Genomic DNA, 23,077 nt, shown 5'->3' on the forward strand with positions numbered 1-23,077 from the left:
GCTGTAGATATGTAACTAGTAATAAAATTAATTTTTAGCATTACACTCAATCTTATCATTTGTTGGAAAATTTTAAATGAGTACTGTCATGAAATAAATAAATAAGTGCATGAAGACTATATTTCTCCAAATATTTGTTAGTAATTATATAATATTTTTTTTTATAATTTTAAGATATTTATTCAAATATAAATGACTTATTATGGAAATCCACCATATATATATATATATATGTATATACACATACATACATATATGCCTCCATTAATCTCTTTTACTAATATTCTTTTCTCACCTAATTATATTTGGTGGAAGAGAGGTTGTTCCTAGGTTCTAACCTCATAGCCTTATTTTTTTTGCATAATTAATGATTAAAAAATTAAAAAATTATAATTAAAGTAAGAAATTTTTAGTCATCATATATTTATTCTATATTTGTATGTCAAGATTATCCAAATATATAGAATATGTCTAAGAGAATATGTCTAAGTAATTGTTTACTTTAATTCTAAATATAACATTAATCTAATAATAAGATTTAAACAACCATAAGAAGAAACTAACTTGACAAAGTGTAGGAAAAGAAAAAAGAGTTGCAAACTTCTAAACATGAGATAACATAGGACTTAAAATTGCATATCTATTTGGATGAAATAGGGTATCAAAAAGGGTTTAAATGAGAGACTTGTTGTTTTGATTTGAAAAAGGTTACAAGAGTGAAGGTGTAGTTGGAGATTTTTTTATATCCAAAAATACAAAGTACAAAAATTATATCTTTGGATTTAATTTTTCGTTTAATTTTTTTGTTGATTTTTTTAGATATAAGGTACAATATGTACATCTTAGATATTGTAATCTAATAATATCTTGGATGAAATAATCTTGGAGTGGCATTTTCTAATTTTGGTGTAAGTTATTCACAAATCTACAAATTTTTACTCAATGATCTCCTACAAAACTCACTAATTTTTAAAATATAAATTCTTTTTTATTCCACAAAATAATAAGGTTATCTAAAACAACCATAACTTTGTAAAGCTCTCACAAAGATATTATCCATTCAAATCACCTAAAACTAACACTCAAAGAAACTCTATCAAGTTTGCTCTCTAATCTTTAAAATAACTTAAACTTGTTGTTAGGCATATAGTTTTTTGCCTTAGAATGTGGTTTCAATCTTGGTTCACAATAAGTCTTCTTTGAGTATTAATATTAGGTTTTTCTAGGTAATTTTTGCTAAAAGCTACTCTTTACTTTCATCTAAATATGCTTATGATATATATATATATATATATATATATATATATATATATCTACTTTATTTTTTCTTATTTATGGCCTTGCAAAGTAGGCAAAAATCTTTTTTACAAAAAAGTGGCAGTAATAGTAAATGTTTCACTACCTCTCTATTACTTACCTATGTTTTCTAAATTATTTTATATTTCTATGAATTTTTATCTTTTTGAGCTGATATTATTATGACATTCAAAACTTTTGTTTTGTAGTCTCTAATGATCTTAAATTATTATAGAATAGCAAGTTGGTACCAAGAGGTTGGAGATTTAATTCTTAGCTAAAGAATCTCCAAATTTTCTTAAAGAATGGTTAATGCTTATACACAAAAACAATCACTTTCTAATGTTTTAAAAATATCATTATTAATATTCTAAATTTGTCATCTTTAAATTTGAAATTTACAACATGCTCATTTATGTAAATGATATTGGATAAATGAGACATATTACCCATGAAGTTGTGTTGTTAGAGGAAGGTTTAGGATTTGTAATTGAAGGCACTTAGATTCAAAGACATAAGTTTGAAAGTTTTAGGAGATGGGTTTTAGGGTTTGGCCAGAAATATGTTTGAACAGAGTTTGTGGATTTTATTTTTTTTATTTTTTATTTTTTTTGGTGTGGATATTATGTTTAGGTGAAGCTCAAGAATTTGTAATTTTTTTGTATATGTAATTCAAAAAATTTACATTAATTTCTGAAGGAGAGGATAAAGAGCTTGTACAAGAATGAAAGAGGTTGATGTTGCATAAAACTACTTATTGAGACTATTGAAAATAGTAAGAAATAATATTTCAAAAATTTTCATCATTTTATTTATGTTTGTTGAATTAAAAATTTAACATTACAGAATAATTAAGTAATTTTTTCACAAAAATATAAAAATAATTTTAGGAATAAATATATTTAATTAATTTCATCTTACATCTTTTTATGAAGATTGAACAATAACAAACTTTGAAGAGAGTATTTTTGTTCTTATAGAAAGTGATTGAATTACACTTATGTTGAAACCCATGGAAAAAAAATCATATCTTTATCAAGTAATATACAATCAATCTATTTTTGGACTACCATTAGATTCATTCATTCTGTACGACATGCATTCCAAGCAAGCATGCACAAGAGCACTTTTTTCAAAGTATTAAATGCATGATGTTTAGAAATATGACTTAGAATAATTAATTGAATTTTTTTTCCTTGTAATTTAGAAAATCTTTAAACATGAAACTACTAAATTTTGTATAAGCTCAATTTCCTATCATGATTTGTGTCATGACACATAGAAATTGATATATATATATATATATATATATTTATATATAACTATATGACATTTACTATAATGGAAATTAAATTCCAGATTTCATTACTGGAGTATATGAATTACTACCAAGATGGCCACATTAGAAACTCTTTCAGAAAAAAAATGGGGAAGTGCCAATAACATGGCTATGAATTGGATAGGTTTGCAAGCTCAAGAACTTCTTAATGACTACTTTGAAAGCAATTTGTAAGATTTAAAATCGTTTTGCTATCCTTGACATACAATTTTTTTCATGCTGAAAATTTTAACATTAATTTTTTTTTGGTACTATGTTCTAATTTGATTTGTGGAGGGTTCATACTAACTAAAAATTTCATCACTTTCTGTTATAATACAATACAGTTTTGTTTGATTTCTTTTGTTTTTGTTTTTTTTTACTTTATTATCTTGGGTAATATACAGAGAAGCAGAAAAAAGAAGACTATTAGAGTACAACGCCTGTATCAAAATTCAAGTGCACACATAATCAATAATACGTGTTTATATTATTAATGAAATTTTATTCAGAGTTTCAAAAAGATTCAGTTCCCAAAAGAAAAGCAATAAAATTATTTTAGCGAATTGATTTGCTGAGTCGGTCTTTAAATTTACTTCATATCTTCAGAATAATATGAGTATAGAATGTATCATAATGTGTTTATTTAACTTTTGGTATTTATAGGTAGCTACTCGTAGATTTTTAGCTCAACAATTAATGAGACTTTGGCATGAGAGTGCAAAAATAATTCAACGCATTTATAGAGGTCACCTTGGTCGAGAACACTATCATGAATGTGAAAGGAAAAAAGATCATGAATTGCGCATGTCTTACTTCAATTATCATGCAAATTACATTCAAAAATGTTACCATGGTTATTGGAGTCGCAAATATATATGTGACTACTATGCACGGAAAGCATTTATTAAAGCATGTCTTCTTGCGGGAGAACGGATGAAAACATTGTGCACAATGCACTACAAATTACAAATTCAAGGTGAGCAAGAAGAAGCAAAAAGAAAAGTAGATGCTGAAATTCACAAATTCTTCAATGAAAATCATCACAAGGTAATATCAATCATCATAAAATATAATAATGGCAATTGATGGTGATGTAAATCATTCATAAGGTGAGACACAATTAACTTATTAAAAAAAAGGAAAAAAATGTATTGAATTTACTCTCTTTTTTTTTTGTCATTTGAAAATTAAAATCTGACTTGTCCAAATAATGATGTGAATCTTATATATGTCTATGCATATGTGTATATGAGTAAAATGTGTCAACTTGAAAATATGATTATGTATATAAGAGTGATATCAAAGTTTCACAGTAATTTTAAAATTATTTGTATTTCTTTGTTCTTACTTCTATTCAATTTAATTTAATTTAAAAAATATATATTGTATGTGTTTCATTGTTCAGTGTAGCACAAATGTTGTTAAAGGTGCATTTTATTCCCCGTATGTTGCCATATTTGGTGGCGGACATAGCTATCTAGAAGAAAACATACGAGATGCACGTCACCAAGAAGTCATTGGAATGGGACTTGAAAAGTTCAAAAATTTGACCGAAGATGGCATCCCCATCAAACAATCACAAAATGCATTCTTTGTAAAATCAAGCAAAGCCTTGCATAGCCGTATGAGTATAGACACACACCGTCGATTGTTAGAGGCATCACGGAAAGTTCAATCTCCTGGGACTCTTGTAAGACTTGACGGGCATTACAAGTCACGATATACAGAGAGAAGGAAATATGAAAGATGGAAGAGCTTGTTAAATGTTAGCGACAAAAAATTTGACACAGTTGCCAAGAAGAAAAGAACATCATGGAAAGAAACAAGACCCACAATGCGGTGCTCTGAGCATTATGATCAAGCTAAAATGGATCGTAAAGCTGCCGCTATTCAAGAGCTTCAAGACTATCCCATGATGAAAGAGTTCCCTTGGACATCCATAGTTGCTCAAGGGTTCCTCTTTTCAATGTATGAGCCTTTTGCAAAGGTGTTCCCCAAAATGAACAATCATCACCATTGGCCCAAATATTCACTTCGACAATCCATTCATAGAAGTTTGGCACCACCATTGGATACAAACCATGTATATTAGCTTGGAAATTTATATTCTATTTTTTTAGGTGCTATTTTAATAAATACTTTAATAAAATTTATAAATTTTATAAATTCTCATTAATTGGTTACTAAAGATTACCTACAATGAATTTAATATAAAATAAAATAAAATTTTTTTTTTTATTGAATTGATTTTTAATATAAAAATAAAATTTAAATTTAAACTTAAGTGCTATCAAATAATAGTTATCTTTTTCCTAAACTAAATATTCATGATAAAATAAATATTAAAATAATGTGTAAATATTACATATTGTAGTTATTTTCTTATGCCATTTTGAAGATTACAAAAAAGTGTCATATTATTGATTTTTTTAAATTAAAGAATACATAATAACTTGTAAAAGTCCTTCAATTAACACTATTAACTAAATTTCATTTCAAAATAAGCAAAGTAAAATGTTATATTTTATTTTCTTTACTTCTGTATTTTTTTTTATAAAATCTTGGTTATTATCATATTTCTTTATTGACCACATGAGCATATTAAAAATAGTCTCCACAAGTTCATGAGCTTAGCTAATGATCACACCATAATTGATGACTATAATTTGCTAAGATTCGAACCAGAGTTTGACCCTCTTTTAATCAATAAATAAGATGAACAAATCTCGAGTAAGAGTTTTGTGGTGTGAGCTTGTTGATTGAATACACTGAAGTAAAACGTTCTTCACTACAAGAAAAAATCAACTTCATTATTATGATTATTATGATCTCTACTGTTTTAATTCATTTTTAATGTTACTCTCAGAATCAAGCACCCAATTTTCATCGATTCACACCTCCAGTTACCTTCATTCTAGTTCAAAATAAGAAACAAAAGAAAGAAAGAAAAAAGAAGAAAAAATAGTGCAAGACGAGTTGAGTTCTAGTTTTGGGCACAAGCACTGAAGTTGAAGAAAACTGGCAATCTTTTGAAACAAAGAGGTTGTTTCTGCAGATTCAAGTAACTTCAGCTGCTTTGTTTCTGAGGGAGCTTCGCTACATGGATGCTGAGGACTATGACAATGATGAGCATGCAGGGATACCCACATCCTCACAACGGGCTCTCCACATCCTGAAAGTGGTGAACTAGTGCCACATTTCAGCAGCTAGATGCAAAACGGAAGAAGCTCACCGACCTTACATCTCTCAGATCGCACCTGCTTGCCGACTACATCATCGCCGCAAAAGTTCCACACTCGCAGTATCAACTTGAATCCTCCCTTCGAATGCGGCGACGTCACTGAATTGGGTACTTCAAACAACATGCAAAACTGGCACACGACTGCATCCATGACTCCTGCTCTACCGCGACACCGATTCCAGTTGTGGGGACTTGCCTTCTCAACCTCGAAGTAGGATGAGTCAGCCTCTTGTAGCTCGAGTTTTGTAAATCAGAGAATGCACGTTTACAAAGGCACATGGTGGACTGAAGTGCAGTGCAGTGGAGTGGACTGTTTCGAAATGAGAAACTAGCTTTACGTGCAGAACTGGCATGATCAACCTCATCTAGACTCCATCTAGAAAGAGACATCAACATGAACAACATGAAAAACATGAACAAAGACGTGTGTTGAGAATGCTCTTGAGACTGTGGCTGGCATTCAATGCAGTGCTATGCTGTGAACATTCCTTGTATTATTTCATTAAACTGGATGGAGAGGCTCTAGTCACCAAGTCATAAATTTCTTCCAATTAATGTATAAAAAATAATCCTTACATTTAGTTCTCTGAACAAATAGAAAACAAATCGTTTAGAAAGTTTGAGAATTTGAATGAAAAAAATTGTACAAGTTTTCAATAAAACTTCGATACTTCAATATCTCTTTTGAATTTATGGACTTTTTGAATTTTTTTCTATTTTATGGTTATCCTTCGTATTTTTCAAAAGTACTTAAAGAAAATTATTCTTCTAATTAAAAAAAAAATACTGAAATTTTAAGATCTAAGTCTTTCTATGTACACTTTTCAATATTCTATTTAAATATACATACAAGATGTAAGATAAAAATGATATGTGGTATCAATTATACAATTTATATTATAAATAATAATTAGAGTCTTACATGATATAAATTTTATTTACTTGTAATTTCTAAAAAGAGCACTTATAGAAACATAGATTTTCATGAATAAAATTGATTATCAAGGACATGAGTCTTGAAGTACTTAAAGATCAAGACATTCTTGTGTTACTAAAAAACACTAGATAATCACTCAAAGATAATATAATATTAAATTAGAATAGCTATTGCCAAAGATAAAAAGACTAAAAAGTCTTGAAATAAGAATAAAGTCTAGAAAGGGATTGACAAGAGTGAAAAAGGCTTCATTTTTGCTTCTATATGTAGTATCTAATTAGGAGCTATATAACAACGTTTTATAGAACCTCTAATATAAGATAACTTTATTAGACACATGTCTTAACTTATAAGGCAAATTTTTAATATGTGTGCCACACACTTACATTGTTCTATAAGGTACCAACATGTGTGACATGTGGCTAGCTTGTTGAAAAAGTTTCTAACCTATCAATTAACTATAAACAGATATAAAGTCAAAGCAACATCTATAGAGCTTTTAAGAAGCATCTCTAGAAGATATTATGAATTAATCCATTTTTACCTACTTCTATTTAATCATATAGATAATTATTAGATTAAATATATATATATTTGTGATATTAGCTTCTAAAAATAAATTCTATAAGGAACACTCATCATCTTTCATAGATCTTGTTATTATTTATTTTGATTTTGATTTTGTCATAGATATCACAAATGAAAAGTCTCAATTTTTTTTATTGCATTTATAAGATTCTTTGTTGGCTCTAATGTGTATTCATTAGTATCATATCTATGACAATGAACAAGATATTTCAATCTATTTTGGTGCCCCCTTCAATGTAAGACTTCTTCCATTTCAAACTTTTAATTATTATATATTTCTATATGAAGAGGTGGCATTTATCTTCTTCTCAAAATATTCACTATCTTATATGACTCGAGAAGAGACACATTGAATACAAAATGGATCTTTATAGACTTTGATAGATATAATCAATAAGTAATAGGATTGACTTGTTCACAAATAAGAAAAAGTCCAAGCCTACAATAATCCAACTTGTCACAAAAAAAAATAGTCTTGATATTGTGATGAAGCAACCATACCTTATCACTAATGTCAAATTATGGTTATTCTTTGTAATAGGTATCTGCATTGAGCTTTTATCATTCTTGAACTTTCTTTAACTACACCTTCAATGTTTATTAAATATTTTGCTACAAAATTATTAACTTTTAAAAAGTAAAAAGTATCAAGTCATGGATAATAACCACAATTGACAAAGAAAGGTATTTGTTGACTAGAAGACTATATCAAAATATTATAAGCAAACTTTGCAAATAGAAAAAAAATTATCCAATCATCTTAATGATAGTTGATGATACACTTCAAACACTACTCTAGAACTTCATTCATCACTTTTGTTTGCCCATCAGTTTGAAAAAAAAATGTTGAAGATAGTTTTATATCTACTCTTAATATCTTAAAAAAGGTTTTCTAAAATCTTAATATAAATTATATTTCTATATTTGATATAATATCCTTTGACAATCCATGATAGTCATAGATATTGTTAAAAAAAAGCTTAGTTTTTTCTTTACTTGAAATAGATTTTTTACATGATACAAAATATGTCATTTTGATGAAACAATCTGTGATCACAAATATAGAGTCATATGAACTTGAACTTAGAAGATCCATTATAAAATCCATAGATATAGAAGTTTATGATTATTTTAGTGTATGCAATGGTTGGAGAAGTCTATAGGATTAATAACAAGGAGTTTTTGATCTTTAACAAACATCATATGAAAATAGAAAGTCTTTCATAGCCTTTCACATTTGTGGCCACCAAAAATATCTAGATATAAGCTCCAAAATCTTCTTGTATTCAAAATATCTGATTGTTAGAAAGTTATAATATGCTTGAAGGACATGTTATCATGTTTCTTCTTTTGAAATATATAAGAGACCTTTGAAATAGAATAAGTTATTTTTAAACTTGAACTTGGAAGTATTATTAGATTTAAAAGAAATATTCTTAATATTATAAATAAAAAAATTAGAAGACATATTTGATTGAATTTTCTTGACAAAAATTGAATCAATAGTCAATGTTGATTTTATAGCTTAAAGATGAAATTGCTTAGGCTTTAAGACAACCATTCTTTATTAATCAAAAACTAGATTTCTTTCTTTTAGTACAAGATAAGAATATTTAGAAAGTGTATTTGATAAATCTTATTTTTAAGGTTGATACATGATCTTAAAATCAAATCTTAATAATAACATGCTTCAAACATAAAGTTCATATTCTTTTATATTCTTAGAGAAGATTAGAATATCATTTAAATAGCAAACAATAAAATCATGAAAAAACTCACAAAAAATATCATTCATGAGATGTTGAAAAGAGGTTGGTGTCTTTGTGAATCCAAAAGGCATGACATTATATTTGAAATATTCATACCTAATTCAAAAAGTAGTCTTTTATTTATTTCTTTTTTTAATGTCAATTAAGTTATATACTCTTTATAGATCTATTTTTGTATAGATCTTTGCTTGATTGAGTTGGTCAAGAAGTTCTACAATCAAAGGAAGAGAATACCTATTCTTAAAAGTGATCTTATTAAGTCTTGAATAGTCTACATACATTTGCAAAGATCCATTCTTTTTCTTCATAAATAAGATAGGAGCTCTTATTAGAAATTTTGAATGGCATATGAAGTTCTTAGCCAAATTCTTGTCAATGTGCTCTTTTAATATAGCCAACTCATTTTTTCATAAGTTGTAGATTGGTCCAAATGATAGTTGAGCTTCTTCTTGCAAATCAATTAAATAATCATAGGATTGATGCTTTGGAAGAATATTTGTATTCTTTTTTAAAAAACATTTTCAAAATCTTAATATTGGTTAAGAATACTACTTAACATCTTTCCACTATTAGAAATAGAAGTAGCATATATAACAAAAGATAACACTTCTTTTGCCTCATGCATATAAGATCTTGTACCTATTATTAAGGATTTGGATGTACTAAACTTATATATTTTTACTTGAATAACAAAATTTTATATTAAATTATAAGAAAAATTAAGATTGTAAGAAATTTAATCTACTTAAGGATTATATATTTTTAAATATGATAATCTTAAAATAGTTAAATTAGAAGAAAATTTTATCACATTAAATATTATTATGCTATTATAATCTTTTATTGTTGCATCTAAAAAAATAGTTACATGAGTAACATTTTCAAAAGATAATAAACAACCATTTATAACTTTTATATATATATATATATATATATATATTTTTTTTTTAATTAACAATATTTTTTATTTTAGACAAAATTTTTATCTATAAGAAAAAAACTAAGACTCTTGAATCTTATAAAATAAAGATTATATGATTTTAGGTCCTAAATAAATTTCTCTTATAAAATACAATAAGAGATTTGAGAAGAAATAAGACCTTTATTAGATGTTATACAAGATTTCAACTATATGATTTTTATTGTAATTGAAAAAAATTATTTTTTGACACATCATCTTTTTTAGCAACCATACTCCTCATTTTGTAATTGTGTTTTTTTTTTGGACAATATTAAGCAATGTACTTGGATTCTCCATAATATAAGCATAAACCTTCTTAATAAGAAGAAATCTTTTCTTGCTCAAAAAGATATTTAAAATATACTTTGTCAATTTGTATATGCTTTGGCTTACAGAAGTAAGCATCCAAAAATTTAGAAGATGTTGCCATAGCTTGATTTATATTTCTTCAATCAAATCTTTGTTCTTATAATCTTTCAAAGAGTCAGTTGTTATATGCAATGGCTTAAGCAATATAAAGTTTTATTTTTAATAATTGTACAAAATATTGAGATGTTATTTATTTAAATCTGAATTTGATGGTGTAAATTGAAGTCATACGGAAAATAAATAAATAATATCTCAATAATGCACTTTCAAGCAACATCTAACAACAATACAGATAAAAGATACCTCTCTCCACGAACAAATTATCCAATTTTAACAACAAGTTGACCCTCTCTAATCCAACAACACATCAATTCAATCTCACCTTCATTTCCTTCTTAAAAAAGTCATTACACTCATCAATACACATCCAACACAAACCTTTTGTAACTATTTTTTTAAAAAAAATAAGAAATCATCAACCCAATTTTAAAAAGATACCTATAACATTACCACACAAAAAAAAAAAAAAATGATTTCTATCCAACAATGTCAACCCATAAACAACCCAAAAACTACCCAATGAACAAAAACCTTCACACAAAGACACACGTACTCAAATCAATGCAATAGTACACATGAAGTATCATATGATAATGGAGAGTATTAAACCAAAACATGAATCCCAATTAATTGTGGTAAATTAAGTTAAAGCAGACACGGAATGAGCGTCGGTGAGGGAATCGATGGCGCCGAGAGGATAGAAATCAGATCCCGGAGCGAAGAATTCGACGCCGTCGCGATGAATTACACGCGCGGAATCGGGCTTTTCGACTCGCATTAACTGAGCAGAGTTTGTCGGTGATGGAGCTTGGATTGGCAATCCAAATGCGAGCGGGCACGAGAGGATCGCGGCGGCGCTAATTCCCCGACTTGTCCCGAGAGCGTCGCAATGAATTCAGGTCTTCGAGACCCACTTGTCCCGGTGATCTGGGCTGCTTTCGAGCTGTACCGATCGCGAAACGGTGAGACCAAGCCTTGCCGCAAAACTTCTATCTCGGATTCTAGCTTCATGGAATTATCGCACTGTGCAGATTCAGGCGCGTGTGGTCAGGGAGGTCGACGTTCTCACCTCGGTTATGTCGACGCGATTCATGGGGGTGGGGGATTTAAGAACAATCTTTAGCATTGGCACTATCGTCAGGTTTTGCGTCCAGTGCCAGTTTCTGCTGTTACACGACCCAGCGGCTACTTCACTGCTTGGAATTCGTGTAGTGTGCGTCGATTCTCGTGTGGTTTACGTCATTCCTGGTTGGGTCTTGATTGAACCCGCCCCGGTGGTGGTGGTGGTGGTGCCAAGACCAGTGAATCTGGCTGCGAGTGAATTGGCGTGGTGGAGTAAGAGTCTACTTGACGTTGAGTAGAATGTACCCCTTTGCGCACAGTTTGCTCAACTCTGTTGCATTTCACTTTCAGTGTTCGTAGACCATTTCCTGAGTAACCGAAGGGAGATGTTTTTGGATTGTTGATAGTGTTGAGAGATAACGGTGGCCCAGGGATTTGTAGCGGCGCTTACCTTCCGACCCTTCTTCTCTATCGCCCTCTCCTTCTGGCGCCTTTGGTTTTCCTCTCACTCTAATGTCGGAGCCTGCCGGTGAAATTCCATGCAATAGTTTGCCACGGTACCGAGGTTTACCCTCGTAACGGCGATTGAAAAAACTGAGATCGAAGAAACCTTTTCTAGTGAAGCAATCACTGATCGGAGGAGACAAGGTGGGCGAAGAGAGGAGCGGCGAGTGATGAGGCCAGGGTGGAATTTCCTGCAATGGTTCGCGGGCGCAGTGTACAGACGACTTGTAATGTGGATTGAGAACTGTTTGAGCTCCGCCATCATCGTCGCCGATGCTCTCCGTGAGAGTGACGTCGAGCTTCTTCGCATCGCTTGAACCTCGCCGCAACAGACGTGCAGTGAATGCGATGTTAATCTAGGTTTCTCATGCATCAACAACAACCCACAGATGGATTCCCTTCGTCATGAATCAGCAACATCCCCGGGCCTCCTGCGCCGCCATCCTCCGCAGTTCATGCCATTTCCTCACTTATTTTATTCTTACTTTTGCCCATTTTTCCCACTGTTTAAACCCTAAAATTATCACCTTGGACGTGAGATTTTGGGTACCCTAATGGAGGAGTTGAACTTCGTCGACATCTCCGCGTTTTCTCACGTTCTGAATTAGTTGTTAGAAATGTTTTTTCTAATTTATATTTTTTTATATTTTTTTTATTGATTTATGAAATGGAATCGCTGGTCAGTGCAATTGCCTGAAACGTAGGGCTATTCGATGAGGAAGCCAAAGTGTGGTTTTGTCTTGTCTCAAATAGAGCCATTGCTTTTGTTTCACTTTGTTGGGACGAATTTTTCAAGTTCCATCATTTTTATTATTTTTTTCTATTTTGGAAAAACCATATCCATTGTACTTTTTATGGAACAAAATTGAATTGAAGATGATTTTTTGTTACGAATTGTGCTTAGATATTATCTATTGGGTGTTAACCACTGGCCGATGAAGTAAAATTTGAAAACAAAATGAAGATACAAAATGAGGTTAATTTATTTGATATTAGGTTTTTTGAAATCAGATAGTTATCTAAAATTATATATATATAATTTAAATACAAGATTTGAAAATATATTTTTGAAGTCCAAAAATCCAAAGTTTTTATAGCATAATCATTGAACTAGTTGTTTTAAAAAGAATCAATGTCAGTAAATTCATGAAAAAGGGATGCAAGTATAACTTTGTATTTTCACCAAAGTTTACTCTAAACTATAACGTAAATCCAAATGAAAAATAAAATAAAATAAAACAAAACAAAACAAAAAATCAAAAGTATTTTTTTTAATGTGAATTAAATATTTACACGTACTTTTTTGCTAAATATAAAATAAAATTCATGCTCCTGCTCAAAGATATTTCATTTGTGACAGTATATTAATTAGAGTGAAGAATCAATCAGCATATTTGGTAAGTGGTCATTACTACTTCTAAAATTATACTGTATCAGATATCAATTTATTGCTATTTAATAACATAAATCAATTTTTGAATGGTTTAAATTTTAGTTTCTTTGAATTGAACTTTTTTTAATATGAGGTCAATATGATTATTTTTTATTCTAATTAATTTTTAATTTTGATTGGATTCTAAAATATATTTTATAGACATAAAAGGACGTGCTTTATAGATTTTATTTCAAACAAATGTATATATATGTAGAGAGAGAGAGAGAGAGAATTGTTAATGTTGCATCTCCAATTGATATTGCTCCACCCCACGGGACCTCTTTGTAGACAACTAGCTCATAATACACCTCTTTCTTTTTGTGCATTTTTTCCTTTCTTTGCTTTAAAAAAGGGTGGTGGTTAAAAGGAAGAAATGTTAAGAAATATTAAGAAATATTAAGCTGCCAAATGTGCCTTGAGCATAGAAGTGTGTGCTTTAGTTAATTTAAGTCATGTAAAGGTCACATGAGGTGTAGCAATATCAATTAGGGATGTAGTGTTAACAATTCTCTCTTTCTCTCTCTTTATTTCCATATTTATTATGTATAATGAAACAAATAAAATATCATAAGAAGCATTAAAACAATTTAATTAAATTTAGGCAAAGGTCTACAACAATAACCAAGTACAAGTCCAATCACTGTGGGAAATCACCTAAGTCCAGAATTATAAAATAACAAGAGCTATGTGATAACTCTGGGTTTTGTCAGAAGTACAAAGAGCAGACATTACATCTCTGAACTAAATTGTTCAGGTTTTGCAGGGCAAGTGCACCAATCTTCAATAGACATGACTAAAGTTTGACAATTTTCATGAGGATTGGTTTCCCTCTCTTCAAAGAATTTCAAGCAATAAAGCAGCAGGAATAAGGAACTCTTTTGCCATGGGGACAGATGTTGTCATTCCCATGGCACAAGAAAACACGAAATGCAAACAATAACGTTGAAGAGGGCCTCTGCCACATGTCCATTACAGAACAATTGCCTCCACACATCCAAGATTGAGTAATATATTCTCCAAATATAATGGTTGAAGAGGTAGCTCATTGTTTAGGTCATTCTTCATCAACACATAACCTCAGAAGCTAATGGGTTAGATCAATAGGACATGGACTTGCTGGGACCAGGACAACTGCACCAGTAGGCTAACTATCACTCAATGCAAGCTTAATATTTCCATGGTATTTTTTCAGTATGCAGTTCAATATTAGACATCAAGAGGTGCAGGATTGATAACAGTGGTTTGCATGAAATGCATAATCTATAATTTTCCTGGGACTACAAGAAACGTCTGATCCATGTGTTCCCAGCATTTTGTACAAATGTCAGAGCTCTACCACAGCTGGAAATTGCAGTGAAGCTCATTGTATATTACACAATGTGGTTGTTAAGCCTCTGAGTAGCTGAAAAGGACTCACTATCTAACGTACGGCTTGTAATTTTACACTCAACCCAATCCACATCGCTAACTGCAAGACATCAGGCCTTGAGTTTCGCTCGCTTTGGCCTGCTCCTCTTTGTATGACTGTTTGACATTTATACGTTCTGAGAGCAGAAACTTAAAGCGTACAGGTAGCAGACCTTTAATCTTACAGTTCTATCCTCGGGTTTTCATGATGGTAATAGTACCATTGCCTTCAGTATGAATCTTGGTGCATTCCACCACAGCCTTTCCTGAAAGTCCTAATCCAGACTGAGTCGAGGATTTGTGATCTTCTCTTAAACCCTGACGGCGAGATGCCCTAGTAGACGGACTCTTGATTCGCCGATTGATGTCACTTAAAGTAACATCGCCATGAGCACTATTCGGTTTCAGTAAATTAAACGGGTACGCTACAGGAGTAGCTTTAACTCGAAACCTTGTAAGCGGGCTGGGTCTCCATCCTGCAAGACGCCAATGCAACATGCTCAGCAATAGGAAAGAGAACTATCACAAAAGCTTCGCCATAAACTTCCGAGGTATCAACTAGTTGCTTGAGTGGAGGAAGTACCGGGAGTAGATCCCTTGGAGAACGGTGTTAGAGGCCCTTGTAACACTTCTCCTTCGGACGATGGTGAAGACTGCACGGATGAACCTGCAGGCGATACACAGAATAGCTTCAATCTCTCCGCCCCAAGTCCTAACATGACAAGCTAGCTGTACTAATGTCACCACACTCAAGTAATTCGGGACATCATGAGCATTACCTTCGGTATTACTGGCGTCTTGCACTGTAACCATTCTGAAACACACAATAGAGCACAAGGAATGTTCAGCAATGCGATCTTTGTCCAATGTTAAGAGCACTTATAATGGTCAGAGTCGATACAGTCAGCCAAGGAAGAATGTACTTGCATGCATTAAGGCAAGTCGTCACATGAACTTTGCGAGGGCTTTGTCACCTACTCTTTCTGAGGTGAACTGTAGGCCTCCTTATGTCCTAAGCACTTCGATAGCCATTTGTCATCAGTAACCTTTCCACATTCTGAAACTGCAGTGAGAGGCATAGGTGGCAAAAACATGAGCAATAGATCCATAGATTGTGCACAACTCACTACAAAACCTTCACTTCCAACCACAGATGCTGAGCTTCATGTACATACCATCTTTGGAGTACCAAATATCACTAGGCGATGAGGGAACTGGCATCAGAAACTCGTCAGCTTCAGAAACCAGTGAATTCACGCACGTCTGCAGCAGCACCCACAGAAACCATAACTTAAGCAGGCCAGGCCACTGAAGACAACATGCTGGAAGATCGGGAGGCAGGAAAGCATTAGGGACATACCACAAAGGGTGAGTTGTTCACAGAGGTAGATTCGAAAGCCGGTGAAGAAGCAGGGATACATTCCTCGCCAGAACTAGAGAACTGCAACATTCGTCGCCTCTTCAGTCGCCCACAATTTTCCGCAGCCGAACTGGTAGGACTAGCATTGTCACTTTCTGTTGGCAAAAAGTCAACAGTCAGTACAAATGGGCACAAATGTTCCACTTCGGTACGACTTAGCATGAGGCACTAGCAGGTGACTCAACTGGAAGAATGTATGTTGCATATGAACAGCAGCCCAGGAAGTTTCCATAAACTAAGTAAACTTGTATTGTTAGCACCAAAGCCAATGTTGTGTTGAGGTAAAATAGTGGATACTTTGACTACGTAGAGAGAAATAGGATGGACTTGATTCCCTTTCCCTCACAATTGGCGGTGTCGCGGCGAATATCTCTTCATCATTTTGAGTCAAATCATCCCAGAAGGACTTGACGATAGCTGTAATACACGAACAACCTAGTCTCAGAAAAATTTCTACCACTAACTCCTTACAGCCGACACATGCCTGAAAGCATAGGCCTGAATTTATTTGATGTTTCAATGCTCAGAATATGCAGTTATGCAGTAGAAATAGCATCTCATACACGATAAACATTTTCCTGCGAGTAAATATGCAATCACCTATATCAGATTCTGAATCCATCTTGAACGAGTCATCTCGCCAAAGCCAAGAATCGGTGTCGTCTCGCACAATTTCCTGATCATCGATGGCAACGAGCTCATCGAATGCTGCGTTTTCCATTCTTATAAGTGAAATGCTGAAAATTTCGTGCTCCTCCTTCCAACTTGGATTTCGCCGAGATCCAATCTTGCGAGAAGACGTAAGCGGAGCTGCAAAAGAATCAATCGATATTGGGTTACAGACTTTTCGAACATCAAAGAACACAAGAGGTGAAGTCGATTTAACAGAAGGTCTGCTCTAGTTGAAATAGAACGAATACGTGGAGGCAGAACCCTAGTGGTTACCCTTGAGCAGCAATCTCGATTCCGTCAGACAGTTCACAGATTAGCAAGCTCCAATACAGTGCCTATGCGATATATACGAGCTCCCAAAGAATTTAATAAATGACGGCCGTCCAAACCCTCTAAGCAGCTAACTCCTCACGTCGAACACTGTTTTGAGTTTCCGCAGGATGTTGCATCCGCAGTACTGTGCACCACCTACATGCATAATGATTGTAGATAGCCTCTCACAAGAGGCATGAGCATCAACATTCTGCAAGAAGTTGATGCGACGATAAGACCTAAGCAGCACCTCTGAAGCTTCAGCAACAAATATGCATGTCCTCGAAGGACGGGAACATTGAGAGAGCCTGACGGCACTGGAAATGTGGCCACTCGACAGCACGATTAAGAATAAAAACTAAGAAAAATAGGGGCAAGAAAAGAGTTAAAAAATCCTGAGTCCAATATCTTAGTGGACAAACCATAGAAGTGATAATAGCGGATCGATCAAGCTCTCGTCAACCGTCGGCGAACACGCGAATGCTGCTACATCGCTGCTGAACAAGAATGAGCAAGACAAGAAAACCCACACCATTCATCGAACTACATATGATTCAACCCCGGATTTTCTCTCAACCGCCAATTAGAAATAACGACGGCCAGGACCGTGAAGGTTGACATTAGAGACGACGTAAAAAGTCCCACCAGCCATCATCGAGAGCCACAAATACAAACAAACAGAGCCGCCGAGAAGAACAACCCCACGAGCGACATATAACCTTCGAAAAGTATTCTGTCGGTCAAATTACTAAACGACCTCACATGTGACCTCGTCTAGGAACCAAAACCGTGGGCGAGAAGTGAAAATTTTCAACGGCAACAACTAGAATTGCAGGTAAGCAGGATGTCACTCGGCAAGGCGTTTCAGTCACTTCACACAAGCATTGACGGTAATCCAATTCGAAAGCAACGAAACATCCTTCGCACGCTAATCTTAAAACGCACTACACACAGAATCAATCAGAACATGCCGAGAAACACTCCCCTCCACGCAGCACATCACTCCTCAAACACCATTATGCCACAAATCTCTACTGAACTACAATAACAACAACCGACCTTCGCAGCGGCCCTCACACAAGCACCATCGTCATCACTTTCCAATGCATCACCTCCTCAACTCAACTTCGAGGTCCGCTTCCACGTTCATCAAAACACAACAACGCAGGACTTGGTCTAAAGCCACTCGACACACACAAACACCACGATGGCCTCCGCTCACCACTCCCAACCCTCTCATTCAGAAGGCTCTAACAATCACAACTCCGGGCGATACACAACTCGCAACCATGAGATCGGAAGCTAACATAGACTACCTCGAAGTGCACACGACTCAACTATCACCAGCGGTGGAATGCATCGCTCACATCGGCTGCCGCAATGCAACCACTGCTCAAAAACAGAGCTTCTTCTCTCCACTCCCGGGGGCCTACTTCAGTGGACATTCAAAGGAACGGGAAAGATGACGAGCCAGATCACGGGCCGGGCCAGACTGATGCCCCCATGCGAACCCCGTCACCCCCACGCCATCTCAGCACGCAGCTATAATCCCGCGCTTTTATGTTATCCGCTCTACCCGAATTCTCCCGCGGTTAAACCCCCTATATGCCAAAAGGAAAACTACGGGCGCCTCTCCCGCCATTAGGACCCAGCGGGACACAGTCTGATTGGCAGATCCGGGTGGCGCGTTCCCAATAACGCATCCAGTTGCAATGAGGTCTTTCCGGGTTGCACTAATGGGAACAGTTCCCGCGAATAGCTTGATACTTTAGTGGCAGCGATGCAGTTTCCTGTGGCGCCATGTCTTACTAAATTTGATGTGATTGTTGGCCTACATGTGTGGGAAAAGGAGCCTCCCACTCCAGCTTGGCCTCTTTGTCTTTACCGCTGCTACCTGGTGCCCTCCTCCTCAGTAAGTAAGTTCATGCCCCTCCCTGCCTTCACTTACTGGTAATTTCTTCCTCTACAGGAGGACTCTAACAACCAGGGTCTTCTCTAGTTAGGTGGAATATCCATGCAGATTCTTACCCCACGGCTCAGTAAAAGTATTGTGAGATGATAAAAGTCGAATAGGAAAGGGGGAAAAAGTCTGAGTGTGATATAGAGAAAGAAAGTGGTTTCTACCTTGAATGTGAGTGTGAGGTTGGGTCATATTTTCACAGCCCAAGCTTGCTCTGTATGGATGGAGCTTGGAGCGACACACAAGGCACGTCCCCTGCAAACACTCACATAAGTGTGAGACTCTTTCAGTATTGCAATTCAATGATATGTGTTGTGTGTATCATGTGGCTGTTTGGGGGACGTGTTCCCCATGGTACCCAATCCACCACACAACTGTGTGACCCTTTTGAATGGGTGGTGGATGGGAACAAGAACTTGGGGAACTCATGACATTGATTCTATTTGCAAGTGTTTGTTTGTTTGTTTTCTTTTCCTTTCTGGAATTTACTACACAATAATGACATGCATATATATATATATATATATTTTTATTTTTATTTTTATTTTTTATTTTTTTTCTTATTCATGTATATTGTGTAAGTAAGATTTATTTTCTATAATATTTGATGTGGTTTTTTATTTTATAAATTGTGATAGAATCTTATTTCAATCTAGTTCGTTTTGTATTTGGTTACGTACATTTACATTTAATTATAATGCATTGAATCAAAGCTTAAAGATTAAATAATATGGATGACCATTTTGACATCAAACAACCATAATCATTATCTAATATACATGTTTTATTGAGAAATACTTTAATATCATTACTTTAACAAAAAAAATAATTAAGTTATAAATTTATAAATTTATATTAAATAAATAAAAATAAAAATCTACAACATCTATTTTTTATCTATTAGAAATAAAATCTTCTCTAGCAAAAGATTAAATTGTGGATTATAACATGAAATGGTTCTAAACTAATTAAATTTTAAGAATTATCTAACATAGATTAAGATGCTCTTATAAGTAGTATTTGTAAGACCTCTAAATAAATTTAGTAATATTCAAAAAGAGTGAAGTACATGATATATTTTTCTAATAGTATAAAAACCATATTAAATTTTTTTAAGCTCTTTATTATTTTATTTAAAATTTTAAATAATTTATAAATATTTCTATATTACAAAAACAATCAAACTCCAAATAGAGTCATGACCTTATTTATATTAAATTTTTTTGGATATTTTATGATTTGGTTGTAGCTATTATTGATGGATAAAAAAATGCTATTGTAAATTTATTATTATTATTATTATTATTATTTTTACTTTAACATTTGACTTTTATTGTTTATTATAAAGAGATTATTTTTAAAATGTTGCTAATGCCACATGAACTTGCCATCCACAACATACTATTATAATTTTTGATATCCACCACATATCATCATAGTTTTTATTAATTCTAAATTTATATTGCACACTACAATGTATTTAATGGAATAGTTCTAATACATGCCACAATGGATAAAATACACATTATTTATGGATATGTATTTTAATATTCTATAAAGTTATTGTGATGTATAATACAAGTATAAGATAGCTTCTTGTGGCATTAACAAACATTATGATAGTATGTAGTAGATGGCAAGTTGTAGTAATAGTAGCAAAAATTATGGTAGCATTAGTAACACCTTATTTTTATTTTTATTTTTAAAAAATAGAATTTAATAGATTTATTTTATATAATTTTTTATATAAGCTTAAAATAAGTTTAAAGTTTAAATAGAAATTTTAAAAAATTACTCATTTTTTTAAGCCAATATTTGTAATAAAGTCTAAATATATATATATATATATATATATATATATATATATATAAGAAATTGTTAAAGCCACACTCTTCTTTGTCATCTCATAATTGATTCCTTCTATCCAAATAGTAGCTAAGTATTATATAGTGAGTTGGTTGTCAAGAATTATAAGTCTCATTATTAATTTTTTGTGGCTGGCAAATAGAAAAGAAGGTTGGTCTTGCATTAATACACATAAAATTATAGTAAGTCCAAAGAGTTAGTAACCATTTCTAGCGGGAAACAATGGCCTTGGTATTGCCAAGCCATTCTTTTATTTTTCAAAATATAGAGTGAGAAGAAGTGTTTAGAAAGGTTGTTCAAACTTTGTTTGGTCAACTTCCATTATAATGACCATTGTGCTTGATCTTTATTATAAGCTTAAATAAAATTCTTGAGAAACATAGAAGAGGTGTAAGATGCATTTGTAATGTGAGCTAAAGAGTCATAACATCTCAAGTCAAAATATAAAAATAAAATTGATTCATACATTATGATACAAGAGACTTGGAAGAATTGGAGATGGATTGTGCTAGTTTATATTGATTACTTGCAAGAAACAATGGAGAAAAAAAAATGAAAGACAAAAACAACAATGGAAGAAGAGTGGGAGAAAGAGGAGGAAGATGGAAGAAGAAAAAAGAAGAAGAAAGAGGACGGAGTTTGAGATGAGGTTTAGGATTTAACATTATAAGAATCTTAAGATAAATGTGTAGAGTAGATTCTAGCAAAAATCACAATAAAAAGAGATTAATAGACAAAGACAACCAGTTGTGAATTAAGATTGAAACCAGATCCTTAGGCATAAAATTGTGCACTTACAACAATTATAGTGGTTTTTAGTTTATCAAAGAATAATACTAAAAAAAAAACTTTATAAAATTTGTTTGAAAGTTAGTTTTAAGTTATTTGAGTAGATAATAACTTTATAAGAGCTTTACAAAATTAAAGTTGTTTTTAGTGAATTAATATTTTTTAAAATAAAAAATATATATATTTAAAAAAATTATAAGCATTATAGAAGATTGAAAAGTAAAAAATTTAAAGTTGTGAATCTATTTTTTAAAATATTTTTTGTGAATTTAAGATTAATCAAAAGGTCAAATAAAAGGTAATTGAAATTCAATTGCATTAAGATCTTGGAAGTTGATTTTTAAAGATCAATAAGGGTTTCTACAATCTTAAGAAATTCATTAGCAAAATTGAAATGGTTTTTTTTTTAATTCATGATAAACTTATTTAAATTTTTTTTAAAAAATTAAGAAAAATTCAATAATATAATAAAGAGCTATTATTACTAATAGATTAATATCAAGATTGAAAAGAAAAAAATTCATATCTAAGTGTATCAAGACCTTTCTATTCTAATTTTTAAGCTCTATTTTCTTTAAATTTTGTATGCATGATATTAACTAGTAGTTTGAAAAATTTAGAAATTTTTAATCAAGTTCAATAATTTAATTAATAATTATTGAGATTTTAAAACTGTAATAGGATTTGATAAGTATATTTTTAGGATTTTTTAAGGATTTTTTTAGAATTTTATTATAAATCTTTGAAGATTATTTTTTTTATAAAAAATTAATTTTATTCAAATTTAATTATAATAATAAAGGTTCAATTTGGATTTATTTAGGATTTTATTAGAATTTTTAGGTTAAATGTTAGTTACAAAATATAAGTTTACCTTCTACATTTAAGTCATTAGTGTATTCTTAAACAACATGATATATAATAAAACATAAGTGGTGAATTTGATGTGAAAGTTTGAAGTAAAAGATATTGGATTTTATTTATTCTTATTCAGATTTGATGGGAAAAAAATAAAAATAAAAATATTGAAGTTGGAACTTCAATAAGACTTTTGGATTGATCTTCAAATAGGGCTTTTAATGGATTTTCTACTAAATGATAAGGTATG

The 23,077-nt window shown here is 32.3% G+C and overlaps 2 protein-coding genes across 37 annotated transcripts; one reads left to right on the forward strand and one right to left on the reverse strand.

Moving 5' to 3' along the window:
* Positions 1 to 707: 707 nt before the first annotated feature.
* Positions 708 to 6,430, forward strand: LOC112273137 (uncharacterized). 31 transcript variants are annotated; one of them, XM_073529239.2, is made up of 8 exons: positions 708 to 826; positions 1,009 to 1,100; positions 1,506 to 1,604; positions 1,930 to 2,071; positions 2,656 to 2,805; positions 3,022 to 3,073; positions 3,281 to 3,664; positions 4,023 to 6,430. In XM_073529239.2, exons 5-8 carry the CDS (start codon positions 2,690 to 2,692, stop codon positions 4,707 to 4,709), a joined length of 1,239 nt encoding a protein of 412 aa, XP_073385340.1. In that variant the 5' UTR covers positions 708 to 826; positions 1,009 to 1,100; positions 1,506 to 1,604; positions 1,930 to 2,071; positions 2,656 to 2,689; the 3' UTR covers positions 4,710 to 6,430. The 31 variants fall into 31 exon arrangements, with proteins under 31 accessions (XP_073385340.1, XP_073385352.1, XP_073385342.1 ...); XM_073529251.2 differs by having other exon boundaries at positions 1,996 to 2,071; XM_073529241.2 differs by having other exon boundaries at positions 1,537 to 1,604.
* An 8,354-nt stretch (positions 6,431 to 14,784) lies between these two features.
* On the reverse strand, positions 14,785 to 18,867 carry LOC112273088 (protein XRI1). Of its 6 annotated transcripts, none has more exons than XM_090245289.1 (9): positions 18,414 to 18,867; positions 16,971 to 17,180; positions 16,668 to 16,787; positions 16,311 to 16,465; positions 16,126 to 16,213; positions 15,929 to 16,013; positions 15,730 to 15,764; positions 15,534 to 15,617; positions 14,785 to 15,426 (listed from the first exon to the last, which is right to left on the reverse strand). In XM_090245289.1, the coding sequence occupies exons 2-9, from the start codon at positions 17,089 to 17,091 to the stop codon at positions 15,140 to 15,142; spliced, it is 975 nt and encodes a 324-aa protein (XP_090101415.1). In that variant the 5' UTR covers positions 17,092 to 17,180; positions 18,414 to 18,867; the 3' UTR covers positions 14,785 to 15,139. The 6 variants fall into 6 exon arrangements, with proteins under 6 accessions (XP_090101415.1, XP_090101416.1, XP_024357240.1 ...); XM_090245290.1 differs by having other exon boundaries at positions 18,722 to 18,813; XM_024501472.3 differs by having other exon boundaries at positions 18,671 to 18,806.
* Positions 18,868 to 23,077: the final 4,210 nt, after the last annotated feature.

The sequence above is a fragment of the Physcomitrium patens genome, chromosome 20 (assembly GCF_059467195.1).
Source record: "Physcomitrium patens ecotype Gransden chromosome 20, ASM5946719v1, whole genome shotgun sequence".
NCBI lineage: Eukaryota > Viridiplantae > Streptophyta > Bryopsida > Funariales > Funariaceae > Physcomitrium > Physcomitrium patens.